The sequence below is a fragment of the Leiobunum rupestre genome, chromosome 10 (assembly GCF_980474605.1).
Source record: "Leiobunum rupestre chromosome 10, qqLeiRupe1.1.hap1, whole genome shotgun sequence".
In the NCBI taxonomy this organism is placed as follows: Eukaryota; Metazoa; Arthropoda; class Arachnida; order Opiliones; family Sclerosomatidae; genus Leiobunum; species Leiobunum rupestre.
Window position 1 is genome coordinate 16,563,652 of NC_143393.1, and position 24,138 is coordinate 16,587,789.

Here is a 24,138-nt window from a genome sequence, read left to right on the forward strand (position 1 = left end):
TAAGATAAAATACAAAATTAAAAGAGTTCAGCTTGAAATAGCGCGAAAGTAGACAATGCCCAAAAATTTAGGAATATTTATAATTTTGATTTGAAAATATGTGTAGTCTAAATGGATACCGTATTTCATAAAGTAAATTATAATCAGGGCCACCGAGAGCAGGCCCGGGCCCCATAAATTATAAATTCCAGGCTCCAAAGTTTTAGAGCGTAATATTTTACTGTGTAAACCTAGGTAGAGTTTACTTGTTTAGTGGCCTTGATCCATTTTGTTAAATGTAGAGCTTTATCACAGCATTATTGAATGCATTTTTATCAGCAATTTGTATGGAATTTGAATACTTCCATATTATATTTATTTAGGATACAGATTTTCTATTTATATTTTACCTTAGATTTATTTTGGGGCTGTATTTCGTGAATTTAGCAAAATGTGGTGATTTATACTAAACATTTCAATTTAATTTAAGAATTTTAAAGGTTAACTCAAAATGGTTTTTGCTTATTTTAAATTTTTTGAAACCCCTTGTTAGGATTTGGCCACCATTGGCCTAATGGCATTATTTTCCCATACCTTAGCCTTAGGCCTAATGCCCAAGATTCGTTTGAACACTTTAATTCGTGCATTAACTTTTAATTACATTTAGTCGTATGCATGACCTTTGGGATAATTCACCCGTACATTGACTTTATGTTACTATGCCCGTGTATCAGCTGCGATCTTACTGTAGTAAGTCCAAAGTTAATAATATGTTATACGTAAATAAGTAGGTAGTCTATCATCGCTTGTATAATTTCGTTACGGTGCCCTTGTTTTGGAAAGCACAGGTAGAGACGATGACACATGAATTAAACGTTTCACATGACGGCCTAGATAAAACATTTTCCCGTGCATTTTTAGCTTGTATCATGAAAGGCTTCGTTGAGCTAGCGCACATATATTATCAGGTACGTAGAAGTAGAGAGTGATGGAAAAGATCCAGTCGTTTTGCACCTGGCGATCCCAGGCTGAAAGCTCTTTCAATATTTATGATTGTGACAGCTCGGTTATGGCCAATGTAATGTCCCTCTCTGCTATAGTTGTAGACGCGTGATATATTATCGCTGTGAATGCCAAATTCAACTCCCTCCCTCTCCTTAGAGGTTTTCTCTTAGTTGTCTTATCGAAACATTTGCACGAATTACCTGAACTTCATATTTTCCCCCAACACCTTTAAGCGCCTTATCATCCGTAAAGTTAAGTTTTGTCTCGTTGTTAAGCAAATAAAATATAACAGAACAAATAAAAATTTTCTTCTTGCGCTCAACACAGTTTTGTCAACTTTATTGTTTATATTTAATTAGTTTTAATAAAATTCTTCGAGCGAATCTAGTCTAGAGTTTTGACAAAATATATCATTTATTACTTAACTAGAAAATTACAAAAACAATATTAAAATACTAGAGGTATCTTGAATTTAAAAATTTACATTAATTTTATCGTCACATTCTTAATGCATTTTGCGTTAATAATATAATATGATAAAAAAATCCAATGTTCTCAAAACTTGATTGTTTTTTAATATCAGGTAATCCTTCGCCTTAAAGTCAATTTTTTACATACAGGTATAATTATTTGGTAAGAAAGTAAAATAAAGTTGAGCTCGTTATTCTGATGGCTAGATCGGATCTCTCTAGGGGTGTGCAAAATATTTGATGAGACCAAATAATTCGATCGAATACCAAATCGAATAGCGCTTGAAAAAGTTCGCGAATATTCGTTTTTCCTGATCAAATAGTCGCATATTCTAAAAGGGAGGGGAAACGTATTTGGTATTTTCAAATAGTTTATTTTCTTGCATAACTATGCAAACTATTTGGTTATTTGAAAACCAAATAAGTTGAATTATTTGATATTCTAAATTCTGTTCAAATAGTGTGATTTTTTTGGATAACTATGCAAACTATTTGGTTATTTGAAAACCAAATACGTTGAATTATTTGATATTCTAAATTCTGTTTGGTATTTTCAAATAGTGTGATTTTTTTGGATAACTATGCAAACTATTTGGTTATTTGAAAACCAAATACGTTGAATTATTTGATATTCTAAATTCTGTTTGGTATTTTCAAATACTGTGATTTTTTTGGATAACTATGCAAACTATTTGGTTATTTGAAAACCAAATACGTTGAATTATTTGATATTCTAAATTCTGTTTGGTATTTTCAAATAGTGTGATTTTTTTGGATAACTATGCAAACTATTTGGTTATTTGAAAACCAAATACGTTGAATTATTTTATATTCTAAATTATGTTTGGTATTTGATCAGTTAACTGACTTGGATTTTTGACCTAAAATATTCGACCAAATTATTTGATGATTTAAATATTCGATTTGGTATTTTACATACCTCGAAAAAGATATTTGATAATCGATTCGATCCTCAAAAAATGGTATTTGTACACCTCTAGATCTCTCTTGTTACAACTTACAAGAATACTATACGCGATAAATGTCTATTTCCATTTTCTCGTGGCGAACCCAAACATAAGATGACATATTGATCATTCTTCGCGATAATATTTTCCCCTTTAGTGGCCCTATTATGTTATCGCGAAGAATTGGAGTAAACAGTTAACGCCCACACGCCTAAAACGGCTATTATATTCGCTGTAGAAGACGTTTCGTATAGGTCACTCTACCCCCGAGCGCCCACAGAGTGTAATTGCGTTATTTTATTAAGCCTCGGCTCCGGGATTTGTCAACCGCAGCAGACGACGCTATATTATATTATTCCCGAGAGCCATATTTGGGTGGCATTTCTTTAAGCTTCTTTACGCGAGTTTCTGTTTTAAGATAATTTCGTGGTCAATTATTGAACAAACTTTGAGCTAACGTAATTAATTTCTGCTGCGCGTCTTTCATTGTTTTTGTACCGTCGTGCGTCATGTATTAGTTGGTCAATTATTGAACAATAATTATAACGGTCTAACGTAATTAATTTCTGCTGTACGTCTTTCATTTTTTTTGTACCGTCGTGCGTCATGTATTAGTTCTAGAGAGTTTTGTAACTTTTTATCCAGAACGGCAGTAGTAATTGATAGGGTAAACCCGGATTAATAGTTAACGGGCCGCTGTGGTCACCTCCAGCGTGTTTTTCATCGGAAAAGGTTAAACGTTACCTTGGGGAAAAACACGGTACCCGACTCCTTTGTTAGCTTACGATAAAGAACTATAGTCGGTACCAATCGCTTCCCGTAAGATTTGGGTGCAGTCTACGTAGGTGTAACTCAACCTTCGCGTAAGCTGTCGACTGCTTTGTACTTTTTCCATCTTTTTCGGGCACCATCGCGATGATAAAGCGGGACTTTCCGGGGTCTCTTGATTGAAAAAGGACTGAAAAAATGGCGAAAAATCTCTCCGCTTCTACAAACCCACGCAATTTTCTTCGCTGGTACCTTTTCCGTGATTGACAACTCATTGATTTTTCAATTTTTTCGCTATTATTTCGGCCAGCTGAAAGATTAGCTTTTTTCTTTTGAGTTTCTTTAAAAATTCGTTCGCGGCTTTCCTAGCGCCGGTTACTGTATGGCTTAATTTGCCAAAGTCACGAGAAGTTTGATAAATCCGTCGCGAATATGGGATCGTTCGATTTGGGACTAAACCCCCCCAATACACGCGTTGTACCTAGAGTTGTATCGAACTTTGTGAGCTTTTTGGCAGGTTATATATATTGATCTTTATTCGTTTTTTTGAGCGCACTTTGAGGCTAGCGCCTTTGACGTGATGGTGGGCATTTTTCAAAATCAATTCTCAGCTCGCAAGCGGCTCATTGTAACCTGGTATATTTGGATTATGTCTCTCTATCGTAGCCCCAGGGAGCAAACGTACTTACTCGTCCCCTAGCTCATCTCAATTTGTTTATCATTCGCTCAGCTTAATGAAAAATAAAATTCCGCTACTCTTATAAAACAGACCTTCAAATCAGGGTTGGCAAAAACATGTGGGAAAAACATGGTAAAAATCAGAGAAAAATGGAAAAAACTCTTTTCGTGCTAAATTAATCATTGATATATCTATTAAGTGATTTGGTCATTGCAAATAGGAGAGATGAAAAAAGGCCAGAAGAAGAGTGAATAGAATAGAAGAATATACTGCTTTTATTATTTATTTTTTATTGAATTTAGCCACTAGAGGTGGAAAAAATCATGGAAATACGATTTTCCACACGGTTTTTAATAGAAAAACAATAGGTGAAAAAAGCAGCGGAAAAATCTAGTTTTTTCCACCTTTGGCAAAAACGTGCCAGCCCTGCAAGTTCAAATATAAATCTAATTACAGTTCTCTAATAATACTAAAAACCTTTTGATTTATTTATAATTACCTAAAGTAGTATAAAATTCCAAAAAATAAACCTTGAAAGCGAAATCTTTATAGGTAAGAAAACTCAATTTTTAGATAATTGAGAGTGGAAAAGACTTCTCAAATAGTTGAGTTTTACCCGCTCGAAACGCTCCTTCCCGCTCCAAAATGAGTGGAACGTGCCCATCACTGCTGTAACATAAATGTATAACTTTGCTAGCGACTTTTGACTATCCCTTCCCCTGATACCTGGCTACACTTGGTTGCAAGTTTTTGAAGTTTTTGATAGCTTGTCAAATATTTATATAAAACTTTTATTTGCGCGTTATTCGATTTTTGAACCGTGGTGGAAAGAATCTCTACATACGAACACCCTAAATTTACGAAATATCTTCTATATCAATTAAACATTGTTTTAATCCATTTTAATGAATATTAAATTTTCTCTAAAAACCTATTTCAAATATGAATAACTTGTTATTAATTTTTCAATCCAATGGTATGGAAAAGTACTTTCTTCCTAATTAGATCTCGAGTTAGGGATTAATAAATTTTAGCATAATTTACGTAATAAACTAAGAACTAGGTGAAACGTAGTGGTATAGAAAGGCTTTCGAAATAGCTGGGAAAAGGGTTATTGCTAAAAGTTGGGAAACCGAGATTTTTTCCACTAGAGCATTGACTAGCTTTATGATTGGGAAACCCTAGTTATTTCCTGTACAACGCGCCTACTAATAATAACGCAATCTGCTTCGACATTTATATGTATCACCAGAAGTTTATAAAATCTCTTAAGTGAGAAGTATCCTTCTAAAGTTCTAGGTCGTATAAATTAAATAGTTCTCAATGATAGCGAATAACAGTAGTGGCGCCAGGATTTTTGGGGTGGTAGGCCAACCATTTGGAGCCCCCCCCCCCAAAATTATGTAGCCCCCCCACCACAATTTTTTCAAAACCGTCCACGTTGATTATTTTTTTTAAGCAAGTAGTGCAATTTTTGGGTAAAATGGCTAAGCGACGAAAAAATTAGCACTAATAACACTTGACAAATGAGTGGTTATTTACTTATTTCTATGACTGTATTCAAGTCTATCAATTTACATTCATTCCTTCGATACTTCGCGTGTACATCCCTTACATCAGAACTTACAACTTTACGAAAATGAATGTACATAGGTACCCTAAGTAAAGTAAGTTTAAGAACCATTTATTTGTAAAGATAAAATTAAAGATACAATTTGGATATGATAGCGCTCGCCAAAAATTAAAACTAAAAAATAAACTACTGTCAAAGAAAAGTTACTCGTACCTTTGAAAGGAATAAACACAGCAGTGTCGTTAAGCGAATCACTCGCATTGAAAAACTAATAAATAAATAAATTATTTCGCAAACAAATTACAGAATTTTCTGATATTAAATAATTTGGAGGCCCATATATTAAATTTCGGAGGCCCCTTAAGACGACTTTGGAGGCCCTACCAAAATTTCCTACCCCGGCCTGTTGCTGGCGCCGCTACTGGCGAATAAATCTCATTATTTATCCCAACGATGACAAATAGTAATTGTTTCAAAACGATTTTATAAAAGTCATTGGAAGCCTGCGAAGGAACATGTTTCAATTGAAAAAAAGGAGCGGGAAAGGGAAATCAATATTTGTCTCGTAAATAAACGTTTTAAATACTTCTGGTATTGTTACTTCTGGTTACAATTACCAATAATTTCGACCTTAACTCAACTCTCCTTAACATATAAATTAAATTTCCTCAAACCCGATTTTTCAATTACCTTTACCCTATGTTTACGAATTATTCGAACATTAATTTAATTAAGGTATTTTCTACGTTGTAAGGTAAAGAAAACCACCATATTTTGACCTTTAGAGATTTAATGTCTGCGTTTGAAGACCCCATATTTTGACTTTTAGAGAATTAATGTCTGCGTTTGAAGACCCCATATTTTGACTTTTAGAGAATTAATGTCTGCGTTTGAAGACCCCATATTTTGACTTTTAGAGAATTAATGTCTGCGTTTGAAGACCCCATATTTTGACTTTTAGAGAATTAATGTCTGCGTTTGAAGACCCCATATTTTGACTTTTAGAGAATTAATGTCTGCGTTTGAAGACCCCATATTTTGACTTTTAGAGAATTAATGTCTGCGTTTGAAGACCCCATATTTTGACCTTTAGAGATTTAATGTCTGCGTTTGAAGACCCCATATTTTGACTTTTAGAGAATTAATGTCTGCGTTTGAAGACCCCATATTTTGACCTTTAGAGATTTAATGTCTGCGTTTGAAGACCCCATATTTTGACTTTTAGAGAATTAATGTCTGCGTTTGAAGACCCCATATTTTGACTTTTAGAGAATTAATGTCTGCGTTTGAAGACCCCATATTTTGACTTTTAGAGAATTAATGTCTGCGTTTGAAGACCCCATATTTTGACTTTTAGAGAATTAATGTCTGCGTTTGAAGACCCCATATTTTGACTTTTAGAGAATTAATGTCTGCGTTTGAAGACCCCATATTTTGACTTTTAGAGAATTAATGTCTGCGTTTGAAGACCCCATATTTTGACTTTTAGAGAATTAATGTCTGCGTTTGAAGACCCCATATTTTGACTTTTAGAGAATTAATGTCTGCGTTTGAAGACCCCATATTTTGACTTTTAGAGAATTAATGTCTGCGTTTGAAGACCCCATATTTTGACTTTTAGAGAATTAATGTCTGCGTTTGAAGACCCCATATTTTGACTTTTAGAGAATTAATGTCTGCGTTTGAAGACCCCATATTTTGACTTTTAGAGAATTAATGTCTGCGTTTGAAGACCCCATATTTTGACTTTTAGAGAATTAATGTCTGCGTTTGAAGACCCCATATTTTGACTTTTAGAGAATTAATGTCTGCGTTTGAAGACCCCATATTTTGACTTTTAGAGAATTAATGTCTGCGTTTGAAGACCCCATATTTTGACTTTTAGAGAATTAATGTCTGCGTTTGAAGACCCCATATTTTGACCTTTAGAGATTTAATGTCTGCGTTTGAAGACCCCATATTGTGACCTTTAGAGATTTAATGTCTGCGTTTGAAGACCCCATATTGTGACCTTTAGAGATTTAATGTCTGCGTTTGGAGACCCCATATTTTGACCTTTAGAGATTTAATGTCTGCGTTTGAAGACCCCATATTTTGACTTTTAGAGAATTAATGTCTGAGTTTGAAGACCCCATATTTTGACTTTTAGAGAATTAATGTCTGCGTTTGGAGACCCCATATTTTGACTTTTAGAGAATTAATGTCTGCGTTTGGAGACCCCATATTTTGACTTTTAGAGAATTAATGTCTGCGTTTGAAGACCCCATATTGTGACCTTTAGAGATTTAATGTCTGCGTTTGAAGACCCCATATTGTGACCTTTAGAGATTTAATGTCTGCGTTTGGAGACCCCATATTTTGACCTTTAGAGATTTAATGTCTGCGTTTGGAGACCCCATATTTTGACCTTTAGAGATTTAATGTCTGCGTTTGGAGACCCCATATTGTGACCTTTAGAGATTTAATGTCTGCGTTTGGAGACCCCATATTGTGACCTTTAGAGATTTAATGTCTGCGTTTGAAGACCCCATATTTTGACTTTTAGAGAATTAATGTCTGCGTTTGAAGACCCCATATTTTGACCTTTAGAGATTTAATGTCTGCGTTTGGAGACCCCATATTTTGACCTTTAGAGATTTAATGTCTGCGTTTGGAGACCCCATATTGTGACCTTTAGAGATTTAATGTCTGCGTTTGAAGACCCCATATTTTGACTTTTAGAGAATTAATGTCTGCGTTTGAAGACCCCATATTTTGACCTTTAGAGATTTAATGTCTGCGTTTGGAGACCCCATATTTTGACCTTTAGAGATTTAATGTCTGCGTTTGAAGACCCCATATTTTGACTTTTAGAGAATTAATGTCTGCGTTTGGAGACCCCATATTTTGACTTTTAGAGAATTAATGTCTGCGTTTGAAGACCCCATATTTTGACCTTTAGAGATTTAATGTCTGCGTTTGAAGACCCCATATTTTGACCTTTAGAGATTTAATGTCTGCGTTTGGAGACCCCATATTTTGACCTTTAGAGATTTAATGTCTGCGTTTGGAGACCCCATATTTTGACCTTTAGAGATTTAATGTCTGCGTTTGGAGACCCCATATTGTGACCTTTAGAGATTTAATGTCTGCGTTTGGAGACCCCATATTTTGACCTTCAGAGATTTAATGTCTGCGTTTGGAGACCCCATATTGTGACCTTTAGAGATTTAATGTCTGCGTTTGGAGACCCCATATTGTGACCTTTAGAGATTTAATGTCTGCGTTTGAAGACCCCATATTTTGACTTTTAGAGAATTAATGTCTGCGTTTGAAGACCCCATATTTTGACCTTTAGAGATTTAATGTCTGCGTTTGGAGACCCCATATTTTGACCTTTAGAGATTTAATGTCTGCGTTTGGAGACCCCATATTGTGACCTTTAGAGATTTAATGTCTGCGTTTGGAGACCCCATATTGTGACCTTTAGAGATTTAATGTCTGCGTTTGAAGACCCCATATTTTGACTTTTAGAGAATTAATGTCTGCGTTTGAAGACCCCATATTTTGACTTTTAGAGAATTAATGTCTGCGTTTGAAGACCCCATATTTTGACTTTTAGAGAATTAATGTCTGCGTTTGAAGACCCCATATTTTGACCTTTAGAGATTTAATGTCTGCGTTTGGAGACCCCATATTTTGACCTTTAGAGATTTAATGTCTGCGTTTGGAGACCCCATATTTTGACCTTTAGAGATTTAATGTCTGCGTTTGGAGACCCCATATTTTGACCTTTAGAGATTTAATGTCTGCGTTTGGAGACCCCATATTTTGACCTTTAGAGATTTAATGTCTGCGTTTGGAGACCCCATATTGTGACCTTTAGAGATTTAATGTCTGCGTTTGGAGACCCCATATTGTGACCTTTAGAGATTTAATGTCTGCGTTTGGAGACCCCATATTTTGACCTTTAGAGATTTAATGTCTGGTTTTGGAAGAATCCACTTTTATGTTACCATATGTAACATAATAACTCATAAGTATGCCATAAAAGTATTTTCTTTAATGTAACCTTGACTCCGTGACGAAAATTCCTCAATTTAACCTAGGAGCAACAAACACAGCACTGCCCACACAAGGAGAACGCAACCCGTCAAAAGTCGTGCATTTTCTTGCGTACATTTTTCATTGGTTAGACGCTTTAGCGCCTGCTGCCGTCGGAAGGGGAAAAATTCGAATATTGTCTTCCCCCTTTCCGTAAAACGTTCAGCGTAAAGGCTCGTCCAATGAAATTTGTACACAACACTGCGTTAGCGTGTTTAAAGGTTATCTGCGTTCTCCATGTGTTTGTTGCTCCTAGATTTAACAATTATCTATAGTTTATCTCGTGCTTCGCGATCACCTTATTTGGTTTCCATGGTAACCTTTGAAATAGCGCAAGGATTATAAGAATTTTTGTATTTTTGGTTCCACTTATTGTATGTTCCGGATGAAACCAGGTCTCATAGAATTTTTTTCTATGCTAATATTATACAGAAACATACTTATGGGTGATTATGTTACATATAATATTACCAGCCATGCAATATAACCCAAATTGAATTCTCGACTTTTTAGTTTTCTCCGAATTTTGAGAAAGCGTAGGATATTTTGGCCCCGGATGAAGTCGAATTCCCTTTTTTATTCCCCCCCCCACCCCCCGAGATTTATCAGCCTGAAAAAAAGGGGGCAGGGCGCTGTGAAATACCAAAAAAAGAAAAAGATTTGACATTTTGGTGACACGCGACGACAGCTCGACCCTTCTCGATTGTGTTTCTCCCTGAACGTTTTAAGCTTCCCGAACAGAAATTGGTTTTTAAGTGGCGACATCTAGCCGGAGTGACGTAATAAAATTTCGCGCTCTTTTAAAATGCAGATATTTTGCCATTTAGAATGTCAATATTTCATATTTGACCTCTTCGATAAAATTTATGATCGTAAGTATATAAATAATCTCGTAAGAGATAAGTATCCGATTGGGTGGGCTCCAATGGACGCCAATTTCAAGCGAAGCTGTGGAATCATACACTGAATTAGACTTGAGCTTTACCGCTCATAAGGGCAGTCAATCCCCTATTACAAACGTTCTTTCCTTAAAAGTACCACGTAAACACAACGGACAAGTGTACATCTTGTTGATCTTTTGATGTGCAAATAAGGCGATATTTGGAAAAGCTTGGCCGTTCCCCTTTAAGTGTGATAATTTTCAAGATATAATACGTTTATAAAAGCAACGGTAGTTATAGGTAGGAACTAACATAAAGAATATACTTCATCACTAAGAGAAATTCCGGAACCTTTGGAACCATAATAAGGTTCGATGTTTTTCTAAGTTGACTTTTCTCGTAGATTAGTTTTTCAAACGTTGATGGCACTTTATTTTTAGGTGATTAATTAAAATGGAGTCGCCGTATCAGACGACTAGAGAAATAAGATAATGGGCCATTTGTTTAAAGACAAAATTCACGGATAAGGATTGCTGACACTAATCTATTTGGTATATCACGACTGTCCTTGGAATCCCCGCTCGTACCTATCTCGCGAAGCCTTTACGCTTTTTTGCATAAATTCTGCATTCGTTGAAAAGCACATGTCGTCTTCGTGACTAGGCATATATCAGGGCTCATTTTTTAAGCGATTTATTTTTTTATAGCTCTTCGCGCCTACGACCCTTTCGTTCACTATGTTCGTTACCGGATTTTGACTTTCTTTACGAGTGAAGTTTGATATCGCAACTTCCATATCTTTATTAAGATTTGGGTACATTGGTTCGAATTTCATTCGTCCGAACGGTGGTACAAATGTCCGAATGCCGGGAAACAGGATCGTATGTCCGAAAACGTATTTCATTTGCCTGAAATATTTATCACAACTTTTGTTGGTGATGTAGTCGTTCGATTTATGTTAACTTTACTGGCGAATTTCATTTGTTCGAATAATCGTTTGTCCGTTTTTTCGAACATTAGGAATTGGTTGTGTTTTTTAAATATTGTTAATATAAGAAAATAGTAACATTAACGTGAACCTAACCTAACGTAACCTAACCTAACCTAAAATATCCACAACATTCAACGCAATTCCCACTTACTATATCGGCCAAAGGAAAAATGGACATAATTGGATAAGATGATTAGACGTTATAATGCTTATATCCGTTTATTATTGAAATATTTTTCATTTCATTTTATTTTGAATTTAATAAAAATTAAAAAACAGCAATAAGAAGTACTAATTTAGCGACAGAATTCGGACAAGTGATGCTACCGATTCGGACGAATGAAACAAACAAGTTGTCCAATTCGAACAATTGAAACATTTGTTATTTCGGCGGTTCGGACGAATGAAATTCGAACATTTGTTCCACCGTTCGGACGATTGAAATTCGAACAAATGTACCTACCTCTTTATTAATACGCGTTCTGATTCCCGTAAGATAAACCACGCCTCTCCACCACCTCCTCGCATAATATTACCCCCTTTCTACCAGTAAGGTGGGAAACACTTCTCTCTCTCAATGTGGGTGGAGTATATTTCCAGGGAATCATAAAAGCAGAGGCTAGAGTTTGCGTCGCGTATTATCCGTTCACCAGGATACATCCGTGCTTCGGTCTATAGTTTCATTGTTATCAACGCCATAACCGCTGATAAGGTGGTGGAAAAGATAACTTTCATCCCGGAGGTTAAGCGTAGGCGCTTGAACTCCGTCGATGCTAGAGGCTTAATTTACAAAGCTGTCAAAAGTTCAACACAATAAACCCGACTATATATGTTTAACGCCTTTGAGTTTTGATGGATAATTTATAATAATTTTTAACTTCATATAGGAAGTCTTAGAAATATAAATAAGTGTTAACTTGATAACTATTATCGATATTTTTGAAGGCGATATAAGTGTTATTATCAAAACCAGTAGTAAATGAACCGAAGTTATCGAAATAGCGTTTTCCTTATGAAAATGATGAGAAAATCGAGTCAAATAAAAGCTAATTTCCATCCCCGTCTTTTGACGCGATAAATTGCGCTTGGGAATTGTGGGTATAGCTATTTCTATGTATAAAAAATAGTTTCATTAAAACCAAAACGTTTTTCATTTCGGCCTAGGAGCGCGCAAAATTTAAAATTTGAGGTCAAAATATAACTTCATAAGGAAAATGCTTCCAACGTGGGGAGTATAGTACTGTGTTAACTTCGGTTAATTTACTTCTGTCAAAACGTAATAATTATTTTAAGAGACGTCCGCGTAGCAGTTGAAATAAATATCGCTGAAATTCGCCAAAGTTTCGTACCTTAGCTTATCTACGAGCTATTTTATAGAGATTTCCACTATCGTAAAAATGGTAAAATAAAGGTTTATTTTTTCTGCTAGGGTACCAATTGAAACGTCTCTCGCGATTCAAAGTGGGGCGTATCAGCTTAAGCCTCTGATGGATATAGAGTAGAGAACGCGGATATTTTCGCTGATCGAGGGACCAACCAGTAAATATATAAATATATCTGGTTGCGTGTCGTGTTCCATCTGATTCCCGCTACCGATTGAAAGCCCTTTCAGTTGATTCGAAAACCATGCATAGGTACATATGGGCCCACAGATTTCAGGTATACAACATTTTTATCATCTCTTCTGAAGCGAAGCGGAACTGAAAATTCCAAATAGCTTTTGAATCTTTTCAAACGCGTGTATTCTTGTTTACTCTAGAACATCGCGAGTTTTGGTAAAAGATGAGAGGGAATTAGAACGTTTTCTTCGCTTCTTTTCGAACTCATCGTCTCCAAGGGTTCAAACTTTTATAATCCTAATTACTCCCTGATCTATCCTACTTTTGACCGTTATATTCACTTACAAGGAGAGTACCCGAGGTGTTTATTGCTGATTTTGTTCAAAGTCGGGTGTAATGTAGATCTGTATGAGATATGAAATATCCCAAAAGGATACGTTGCACTACCCATTCGATTAACCATGGCAACCGAAAATGTTTTTGACCACTTAAAAGAAAAATTAGAATTTTTCCTTATTTTAACCAAAAATTGTTACTATTTTACCCCAGAAATGTTCCAATTTACCAAAACTTGATGAAATTTACCTAAATGTGTTCCAAATTACCCATTTTGTGATTTTCATTTTTTTTTAAATTTTCGTAGGAAGGACCCTGTGAAACCGAGAAAATTCCATGCTTTTTTAAATGGAGATTTTTTTGTTTTAAGTGGTCAAAAACATTTTCGGTTGCCATGGTAAATCAAATGGGTAGTGCAACGTCTCCTTTTGGGAAATTTCATATCTCATATAGTTCTACATTACGCCCGACTTTGAACAAAATCGGCAATAAACACCTCGGGTACTCTCCTTTGTTAGTGAAAACTCGGAACTCCTACTTCCACGTTGAGTTTGCAAGTTCTCGGCCCACTGATTTTAAGGATTTTCCTCCGAGGTCTTCGGTTTTCCCTTTACATAAAAACTTGTTGAGTTTAACGGTAATAGTGAGTATAGGGAGCTATGTGGTGGGCGTAGCATAAAGGCTTTCCACCACCCTCTTACGCATTGTAACCCGGCCACCTGATTTAAATAAAAAGGCATTAAAATCGGAAGATGGCTTGGGTATTAGCAGGGCCGCCGAGAATGGGCCAGGGCCCCGGTAAAATATAAGTTCCAGGCCCCAAGAGAGCCGTTACTATACTGGAAATAGCTATACTTTTTGGGATAGAAACCCGGGGAAAATATTACTCGTTTGTTGAAACCCGGACCCCTAGGCTGCACGGGCCTCGGTAAATTGTACCGGCTCCCCCCCCCCTCTCTCTCTTGACGGGCCTGGCCTAAAAGCAGAGCTGCGGTAGATCCTAGGCATTTGACTATATTGCCTAGTCAGGCCATGGGCCAAATAATGATAATCATTATTTGGCCCATGGTCAGGCATATTTATTAGATATTCCTAGCGTAGGTAATCCAAATAATTATATAACTTATATCTAGGAGCAACAAACACAGCACCCCACACAAGGAGAACGCAACCTGACAAAAGTCGCGCATTTTCTTGCATACAGTTTTCATTGGTTAGACGCTTTAGCACCTGCTGGGAGAGTTTCGTTTGGCCGACTTCTCATTTGGCCGACCACAAAATACACGTTACGCCGACTGTCCATTTGGCCGACTGCACATTTGTCCGACTGAGAAGTCGGTCATATGGACAGTCGGCCAAATGGACTGCTCATTTGACCGACTGAACATTTGTCCGACTGTCTATTTGGCCGACTGAGAATTCGGCCAAATGGGCAGTCGGCCAAATGGACAGTGCACTAGACCGACTGCTCATTTTTCCGACTACGCATTTAGCCGACTACTCATTTAGCCGACTGCTCATTTGGCCGACTACTCGTTTGGCCGACTACTCGTTTGGCCGACTACTCGTTTGGCCGACTACTCGTTTGGCCGACTACTCGTTTGGCCGACTACTCGTTTGGCCGACTACTCATTTGGCCGACTACTCATTTCGCCGACTGCTCATATGTCATTTAGACGATACTAGGTGCGTTTGGCTAGGTACTGTCCTCTAGGTCGCGTTTTAGAAGGCCCAGCTTGGTTATAAAGAACGGGGCTTGGGGGGGCGCCGGTCCGGCCCCCCAGTGCTCGAGCGAAGTGAGTGCGCGGCGCCGTCAGGCGCCAATACTTAGAATACATTGCCCGTTCTATAAGTCAACCTAACACTAAAGACATAGATAAGGATAGGCTATAGTATAAGAGTCAGTGAAATGAGCAGTCGGCCAAACGAGCAGTCGGTCAAACGAGCAGTCGGTCAAACGAGCAGTTGGCCAAACGAGCAGTCGGTCAAATGAGTAGTCGGACAAATGAGCAGTCGGTCAAACGGGCTGCTCATTTGGCCGACCAGAATTTCAGCTAAAAGAGTAGTCGGCCAAATGAGTAGTCGGCCTAATGAGTAGTCGGCCATATGGTCTGCTCATTTGGCCGACCGAAAAGTCGACCAAATGAGCTGTCGGCCAAATGGGCATTCGGACATATGAGCAGTCGGCCAAATGAAAAGTCGGTCAAATGAGGAGTCGGCCAAATGCGGAGTCGGCCAAATGCACCCCACCCCACCTGCTGCCGTCGGAAGGGGAAAATTCGGAAATTGTCTTCCCCCTTTCCGTAAAACGTGCAGCGTAAAGGCTAATCCAATGAAATTTGTACGCATCACTGCGTTAGCGTGTTTAAAGGCTATAGCTGCGTTCTCCTTGCAGGGTTGGAAAAAAGCCGGCTTTTAAAAAAAATCCAGACCAGTGGTTTTAATTGGCTATAACCGGTTTTTTTCGGTTATAACCGGCTAAAATATAAACAGTACCTTTTACTTATGTAAGTAGAAATTGTCTGCAGTTATTTTCGTAAATAAGAAACTAAACAAAGAAAGCGAAATAACTATATAAAATAACTGAATTATTTTGATTTCCTCGGGAAATTCACCCTAGTTTTTGTGTATGACAGAAGCGAGGCAGCGAACTTTGGAACTTTAAACCTACCGAAAAACTGGTAAAAGTAAACCGGTTTCTAAATATGAAACAAAAAAAATTCTAAATAAAAACTATTAATTTACTAAAATATTCATATTGTAATTTTTTTGAAAAAATCCACAAAAATCTGGATTTTTTCAAGTGGCTATAACCGGATTTAACCAGGTGGTGATAACCGGTATGGCTGGTTCTATGCCAACCCTGTCTCCTTGTGTTTGTTGCTCCTAGCTTATATTATTTCCGTATTATTTGTGTTTATAAGTGTAACTGATATGTGAAAAAGTGCATAGGTGAAGATGGATTACTGGACAGGCGAACTACATACACGCATTGATGGGGAAATGTTTTTTCTTTTGCAGGGTAATCCGTCTTTGGACGATTTGCCGTCGGTACCTCACAGCGCCCCGACCAGCGCCTGTTCCTACAACACAGACTCGCACCAGTATCCTCACCAACTCTACTTCGATCCTAATATCTTGCACGAAGAAGTTGAAAGCAATTACTCAGGTAATTACACAGACCTGTACCTTTATTTTTGCGGGGCATTAAGCTAAATCCGAGGAAGGAAATGTTTTGGGCGCGGGTGTATCTGATTTCTACGATGACTGATAGAAAGTTATTGCTTTATTAAGACTTAACGACGACCCTATCCATCATTTCGTGGGAGTACGAACCTGTAACTTTCTTAAGAAAAGACATTTTGATTTTAAATATGTGGTAGTAAATGATAGATGAAATCTTCATGTTTGAGAGAAGAATTTTGTTTACAACCTTACTATATTTGATGGATTACCCTTTGTTAAATTAATATTTTTCATCTCGTAATGCACATTCTTTAAAAACATTGTGAAATTTTTTGTTCGTAGTATATTCTTGATAGCTTTAAAATTTTTTATAGTTATAATTTGGAGACACTTTCCATTTTAAGACAGTTAAATCTTAATTGTGTATTTTTGATAATTATCACTTAAAAAAGTTAAATTTTAATTCTATATTCTTGATAATTATCATTTTGAAAGAGTTACATTTTCATTCTATAATCTATCACTTTGAAAAAGTTAAATTTTCATGCTCTATTCTTGATAATTATCACTTTTAAAAAGTTAAATTTTCATGCTCTATTCTTGATAATTATCACTTTTAAAAAAAATTTCATTCTATATTCTTGATAATTATTATTTTAATTTTTTTTTAGAAAATCTCTGAAATTAAAATTTTTTATATTACCACAAGTAATATTAGTAAGCGTCGAAATATATTGCGTTTCTAAAGCTATTACATCGAGAAAGTATTGTTTAAATAATGTATAAGACAGTTATTTTTTTGAAATTGCACGGCTAAGAAGAGAGCGATATTAAATCACTTATGCAAATCGTACGACTTTCGAAAAACAGAAGTATCTGTTAAAAATTATTGCAGCCAGATGTTCGTGCAATTGGAATAGTTTAGAATAAGGTATTTAACTATTTTAAATGATTTTGGAGACACTAGTGCAGTTGGTCAACTATAATTGTAATAAATTCCAATTAATTAATGTAGACGGTAATGAATACGAAATTTAATTACGCACATTAATAACCCAATAAAAAATAACTTCTATCGGAGGCGTGATAAGGCCGATGTCTCCAAATTATATAAATTAAATCTCGGATAGATGGCGTTTGCGAACGCCCTCTTCATTAGTTTTGTTCTTTTTCAGTGGCCCTGAAGTGACGCCTACAGGTATGTTTAATAGGAAAAGCCCGAGACACAAAAGATCCGTAATTAAAAGCGTTTAAGCCTTGCCAAACGGCTTTTTAATTAAATATCTCCACTCGTACGTTACGGCTCCGTTCCCAGCGACATCTGTAGGACTCCCTTTTTTAGGTGACGTCACAATGACGTCTTTCCCGCTTCTAATTATATTTGGAAATATAGTTGGGGAGCCTCTATTTTTTCGCGTCATTGGTTTTAATGATACAAGTGTGGCCTGAAGTGAATCGATACAGAACTCCAATGAGGGGCTTTATTGGGTGAACTTGAAATTAATGTTCCAACGGACCGTGAAGGTTTCGTCTTCGGGAAAAAACTTCTGACCGTGTGCTAGGGTTCTACTTGTTTGGGGTTGATGAAATTTTCCGTTAGTGGGGCCCTTAAATTTAATTATAACTACAAAAAGAGCCAATAGCCGTCTCTAGCGGAGCGTTTGATTTCCGAAGTAGGTTATACAGACGCCGGATCGAGGTCTTATTGATGGATGGCTCTATCGGGACTGCACTCTACGGATATCGCCGTTTTAATGATATCTTAGCTGTCTCTATTCGAGAGATATAATTACCTTCTCGGCATTATTGCACGTTATTACCACCACTTCGATAAAATGTTGACAGATTATTGTTCATTGTTAGATCTATTGATATAGAGCTCTTAATTAAACGATTGTTGCAGATAATGGTTCGCTGAATTATGGATTCCTTACGGCTGTTCTTGGATTTATTATCGATGAATGGCATTAATTTTTTCAGTTAATGCTGACAAGAATTTATTTATACGGGGGGAGAATGCCTGTGTTCAGATTATTTTTAGCGTTTCTCCCAATCCGGCTCACGCTCTACCAGTAAACTCCTCCCCTTAAACGTCAATCAAGTCTGGCCCGTATTTCATTGGTTCCTTAAAACGTACGTCTTCCAACGTGATTCAAACAAACGCGGGTGACGTTTTACCTTATATTCTTTTGGGTTAAGGAAAACTAAGACCTTCGCGCCCATGTATCGTAGACACTCTCACCAATATTAAATAAATACATACAGGGTGTTTGAAAAGGTTAAGCAATAATTTGAAGGCGTTGTAGGGGGTGAGTTGAGAAGTATGCCTGTTTTTTTCCCATTTTAATGCGATGAGTTAAAAGAGCGCCAGACAGCTTCAAAGTGTGGCCCACTAGCCCCTGGAAATAGGCTACAAAGTGCAAAACCAAGCAGCAGGGACTTTAAATACTGTTTAAGTTTCCTTTTTTACGCTGGTTACCTCGATTTGTTTACAAAGTCTTTTTTTTTCTATCACACGAACCCAAACCTTAATGTTCGCATTTCCCTGCTACTTGGTTTAACGCTTCCAGGGGCTAGTAGGCCACACTTTAAAGCTCTCTGGCGCTCTTTTAACTCATCGCAGGAAAATGGGGAAAAACAGGCATACTTCTCAACTCACCCCTACAACTCCTTAAAATTTTTCCATAACCTTTTGATACACCCTGTATTTCGTGCTGAATATCTTGAATAAAGGGTTTGCAACCTTGTAAACAATCCAAATAAAAATTTAAAGAATACTACCTACTTGTGCTAATACACTAATTAAAAAGACCAAGAAAACGATATTAAAAAATGCACAAGTAAAGGTGCACTTTTTAATATCGTTGTTTTTGTCTTTTTAATTAATCCAAATAAATATTTTATTTCGGTTCTCGGGACTCTTTTAATCTGACAGTGATCAAAAGTCATACCATCATCTCAAAGCACGTACGTGCAATATAGGTCGACTGATAATTTGATTTTAAAGCGATGATGCAACTGAACTCTGAAATCTTAACTCGAAAACGGAACGGGGTCTGTAGGCCTTAAGGGCAAAAAAGAAGACAAAAAGTGAAATCTGATGAATCTAGCGAGTTTCTTTTGAAAAAGTTTGAGAGATGAAAAAAGGATGATAATTTTTAAATTTAGATCGCGTCTCTAGTTTGTCCCTCAAAGTCGAAGCGATGAAGACCAGCCCCCCCTGTCGGTACGAATCTGGAATCTTGAAAAATATTCTGGTCACGTGGTGCCCCTTTTTTTTACGAAAGCCATTTCCTGGCGGTGACAATTTCTATTTCCGGAAACACGCGTCTTTTCGTCTCGCGTCCCGCCGCTTTCTCTTCAAGCAGTTTCTGATGGTGAAGCGGGTGCCGCCGAATTTCACCACCACGTACCCAGCTTCTGCTCTTATCGCGAACCGTCGTAAAACGATGCTTGTCAGTTTTTACCTCGCCCCTTTTTCATCGCGCGACGAAAACTTATGTATTACGCAATGTACACTCTGTTTTATAAGTCTTCGGCCGTTGGGATTTTGGCACTTATTTGCGATTATCTCAAAAACTATGAATGATAGCAAGTTGAAACCAATTTTATTTTTAATATTTTACTAATATCTTTCATACCTATGTCTTGATTCATGTGTAGCATTTCCATATCCGCCGGAAACCCCAAATATCGTTTTTGACAACTTTTTTAATAATGATGTTACGCCCCTGAAACCTGCATTTTTGGATTCACAAGGGTCGATTCATATTTAGAAAGTGCCATTGTTATCCGGCTACGTCAAACGGCTGCTAAGATATGGCCTATCGAACATTCGGGTCTCATTCGGAAAATTACATTGTGAGGTATAGCAGGCTTATTTACCCGCTTTTATACCCTAACATGGCGCCGTATTTTCACGTGCAAAATGAATTTTAAGATCCCGCAATTGCTTATATCTAGCCCTCATTACTTTGTAAGACGACGTAGCGGACGAAAAAAAGTGAAGGTTAAGTTTTAGTTTCGTTTTGAAATAAAAAATGCAGAATATTATATAAATGCAGAATATTATATAAATGCAGAATATTATATAAATGCAGAATATTATATAAATGCAGAATATTATATAAATGCAGAATATTATATAAATGCAGAATATTATATAAATGCAGAATATTATATAAATGCAGAATATTATATAAATGCAGAATATTATACAAATGCAGAATATTATACAAATGCAGAATATTATACAAATGCAGAATATTATACAAATGCAGAATATTATACAAATGCAGAATATTATACAAATGCAGAATATTATACAAATGCAGAATATTATACAAATGCAGAATATTATACAAATGCAGAATATTATACAAATGCAGAATATTATACAAATGCAGAATATTATACAAATGCAGAATATTATACAAATGCAGAATATTATACAAATGCAGAATATTATACAAATGCAGAATATTATACAAATGCAGAATATTATACAAATGCAGAATATTATACAAATGCAGAATATTATACAAATGCAGAATATTATACAAATGCAGAATATTATACAAATGCAGAATATTATACAAATGCAGAATATTATACAAATGCAGAATATTATACAAATGCAGAATATTATACAAATGCAGAATATTATACAAATGCAGAATATTATACAAATGCAGAATATTATACAAATGCAGAATATTATACAAATGCAGAATATTATACAAATGCAGAATATTATACAAATGCAGAATATTATACAAATGCAGAATATTATACAAATGCAGAATATTATACAAATGCAGAATATTATACAAATGCAGAATATTATACAAATGCAGAATATTATACAAATGCAGAATATTATACAAATGCAGAATATTATACAAATGCAGAATATTATACAAATGCAGAATATTATACAAATGCAGAATATTATACAAATGCAGAATATTATACAAATGCAGAATATTATACAAATGCAGAATATTATACAAATGCAGAATATTATACAAATGCAGAATATTATACAAATGCAGAATATTATACAAATGCAGAATATTATACAAATGCAGAATATTATACAAATGCAGAATATTATACAAATGCAGAATATTATACAAATGCAGAATATTATACAAATGCAGAATATTATACAAATGCAGAATATTATACAAATGCAGAATATTATACAAATGCAGAATATTATACAAATGCAGAATATTATACAAATGCAGAATATTATACAAATGCAGAATATTATACAAATGCAGAATATTATACAAATGCAGAATATTATACAAATGCAGAATATTATACAAATGCAGAATATTATACAAATGCAGAATATTATACAAATGCAGAATATTATACAAATGCAGAATATTATACAAATGCAGAATATTATACAAATGCAGAATATTATACAAATGCAGAATATTATACAAATGCAGAATATTATACAAATGCAGAATATTATACAAATGCAGAATATTATACAAATGCAGAATATTATACAAATGCAGAATATTATACAAATGCAGAATATTATACAAATGCAGAATATTATACAAATGCAGAATATTATACAAATGCAGAATATTATACAAATGCAGAATATTATACAAATGCAGAATATTATACAAATGCAGAATATTATACAAATGCAGAATATTATACAAATGCAGAATATTATACAAATGCAGAATATTATACAAATGCAGAATATTATACAAATGCAGAATATTATACAAATGCAGAATATTATACAAATGCAGAATATTATACAAATGCAGAATATTATACAAATGCAGAATATTATACAAATGCAGAATATTATACAAATGCAGAATATTATACAAATGCAGAATATTATACAAATGCAGAATATTATACAAATGCAGAATATTATACAAATGCAGAATATTATACAAATGCAGAATATTATACAAATGCAGAATATTATACAAATGCAGAATATTATACAAATGCAGAATATTATACAAATGCAGAATATTATACAAATGCAGAATATTATACAAATGCAGAATATTATACAAATGCAGAATATTATACAAATGCAGAATATTATACAAATGCAGAATATTATACAAATGCAGAATATTATACAAATGCAGAATATTATACAAATGCAGAATATTATACAAATGCAGAATATTATACAAATGCAGAATATTATATAAATGCAGAATATTATATAAATGCAGAATATTATATTCTGCATTTTTTATTTGAAATAAAAGGTAATTCAAATTTTCAATATTTCTAATTCATTTCTCAATATTTTTTTAATAAACAAAAAAGTGGTTTTAATCATGATAGTTTAAACCAGTCTGGTTGGCTCTTGCCACCCTGGTTTCAGTTCCGTTGGGCTGTGAAATAAATCCATTTTAGCTCGCCCATTTTATTCGATATGTTTGACATGGACAATAGACGGTTACACCCGCGCTAGTTAACGAGCGAGGGAAACAGTTTACGCCCGTTAAAATCTTACACGTTTCGTCTACTCGTTTGCTAGAGCGTGCTTAACTTGTTTACTCTGCTACGAGATATTTTTTGGTATTTTCCTATTTTAATTATAGACGTTTCTTGGAAGGGTCGAGTTCAAGGTTGATATAACTTCATTTCCCCCTTTTCGTTGGCATGTCTTCTACGTAAAAGAAAGTCAATTTCGGAAATGTCCCATTCGACAACACCCTTATTCACCCCCGCCTGTTACTTTGTATTGATAATCGATGAATTACCCTTGTTTCAATCCCTTTCTAACTTCAACAAGCTTCCCTCCGAATTGTGGATAGACAACTAAGAATTTTTTTTTATATTCCCACGTTTTTAATTATACACGTATATCCCACGAGCTGATGAAATTCTTCAAAATCCCCCCCTTTATCCAATATTGATTTATTTTAAGTGTATTGATTTTGACGTTGCTTGTTCAGGTGTCTTTGACACGGTTCTTGGCTTATGACAAAAATCGATTTGAAATCGATTTAAAACATAATTTTAAAGGTGTAAACCTTGCGTGGGACAGGAATATGTATTTAGTACCATGATTGAAAGGCTATTACAATTATTATTCTTTACTTCGGAAATAAAATTTAACGGCGAGCCCCATTCGTTTGGAGGGCAGGAAAAATCAACATTTTTTACGGTTATGTGTAACTTCATTTAATAATATATTGATACAAAGAATTCACATTTTTGGAGCCAAAATAATTCGAAATACCTCAATTCGTTTTTGGAATGTGTAGAATTAGAAATAATGTAGTCTATTTTTGAAGTTAGAGGAACTATTTTAACTCGTATTAGCAGAAGATTTTTTGAATAACTATACAATCCCTGTAATTATATCAAAAAAATTAAATCTATACAAATATACAATAATTTTATAATAATTTAAAATATAATGTTGAAACGCATCCGTGAATAAAATAATAATTATTTTTACTTGATTTTATAGTTAACGTTGACGTTATGATTATAAATTTTATAATTTTATTATTAATATAGACTTTATGTGAACATATTTTATAATTTTATTATTAATATAGACTTTATGTGAACATATTTTATAATTTTATTATTAATATAGACTTTATGAGTACATATTTTATAATTTTATTAT

General features: G+C 35.1%; 1 protein-coding gene across 4 annotated transcripts in view; it reads left to right on the forward strand.

The window, feature by feature from the left end:
- Positions 1–24,138, forward strand: part of LOC149924864 (uncharacterized) — a 254,886-nt gene that overhangs the window by 102,913 nt on the left and 127,835 nt on the right. For 3 of the 4 annotated variants that reach the window (XM_090160131.1, XM_090160132.1, XM_090160130.1), the window contains one exon: positions 16,314–16,461. In XM_090160131.1, coding sequence (XP_090016257.1) covers positions 16,314–16,461 — 148 coding nt within the window. Of the gene's footprint in view, positions 1–12,986; positions 13,057–16,313; positions 16,462–24,138 lie in introns of those variants that run through there. The other variant, XM_090160133.1, reaches the window with a different exon arrangement.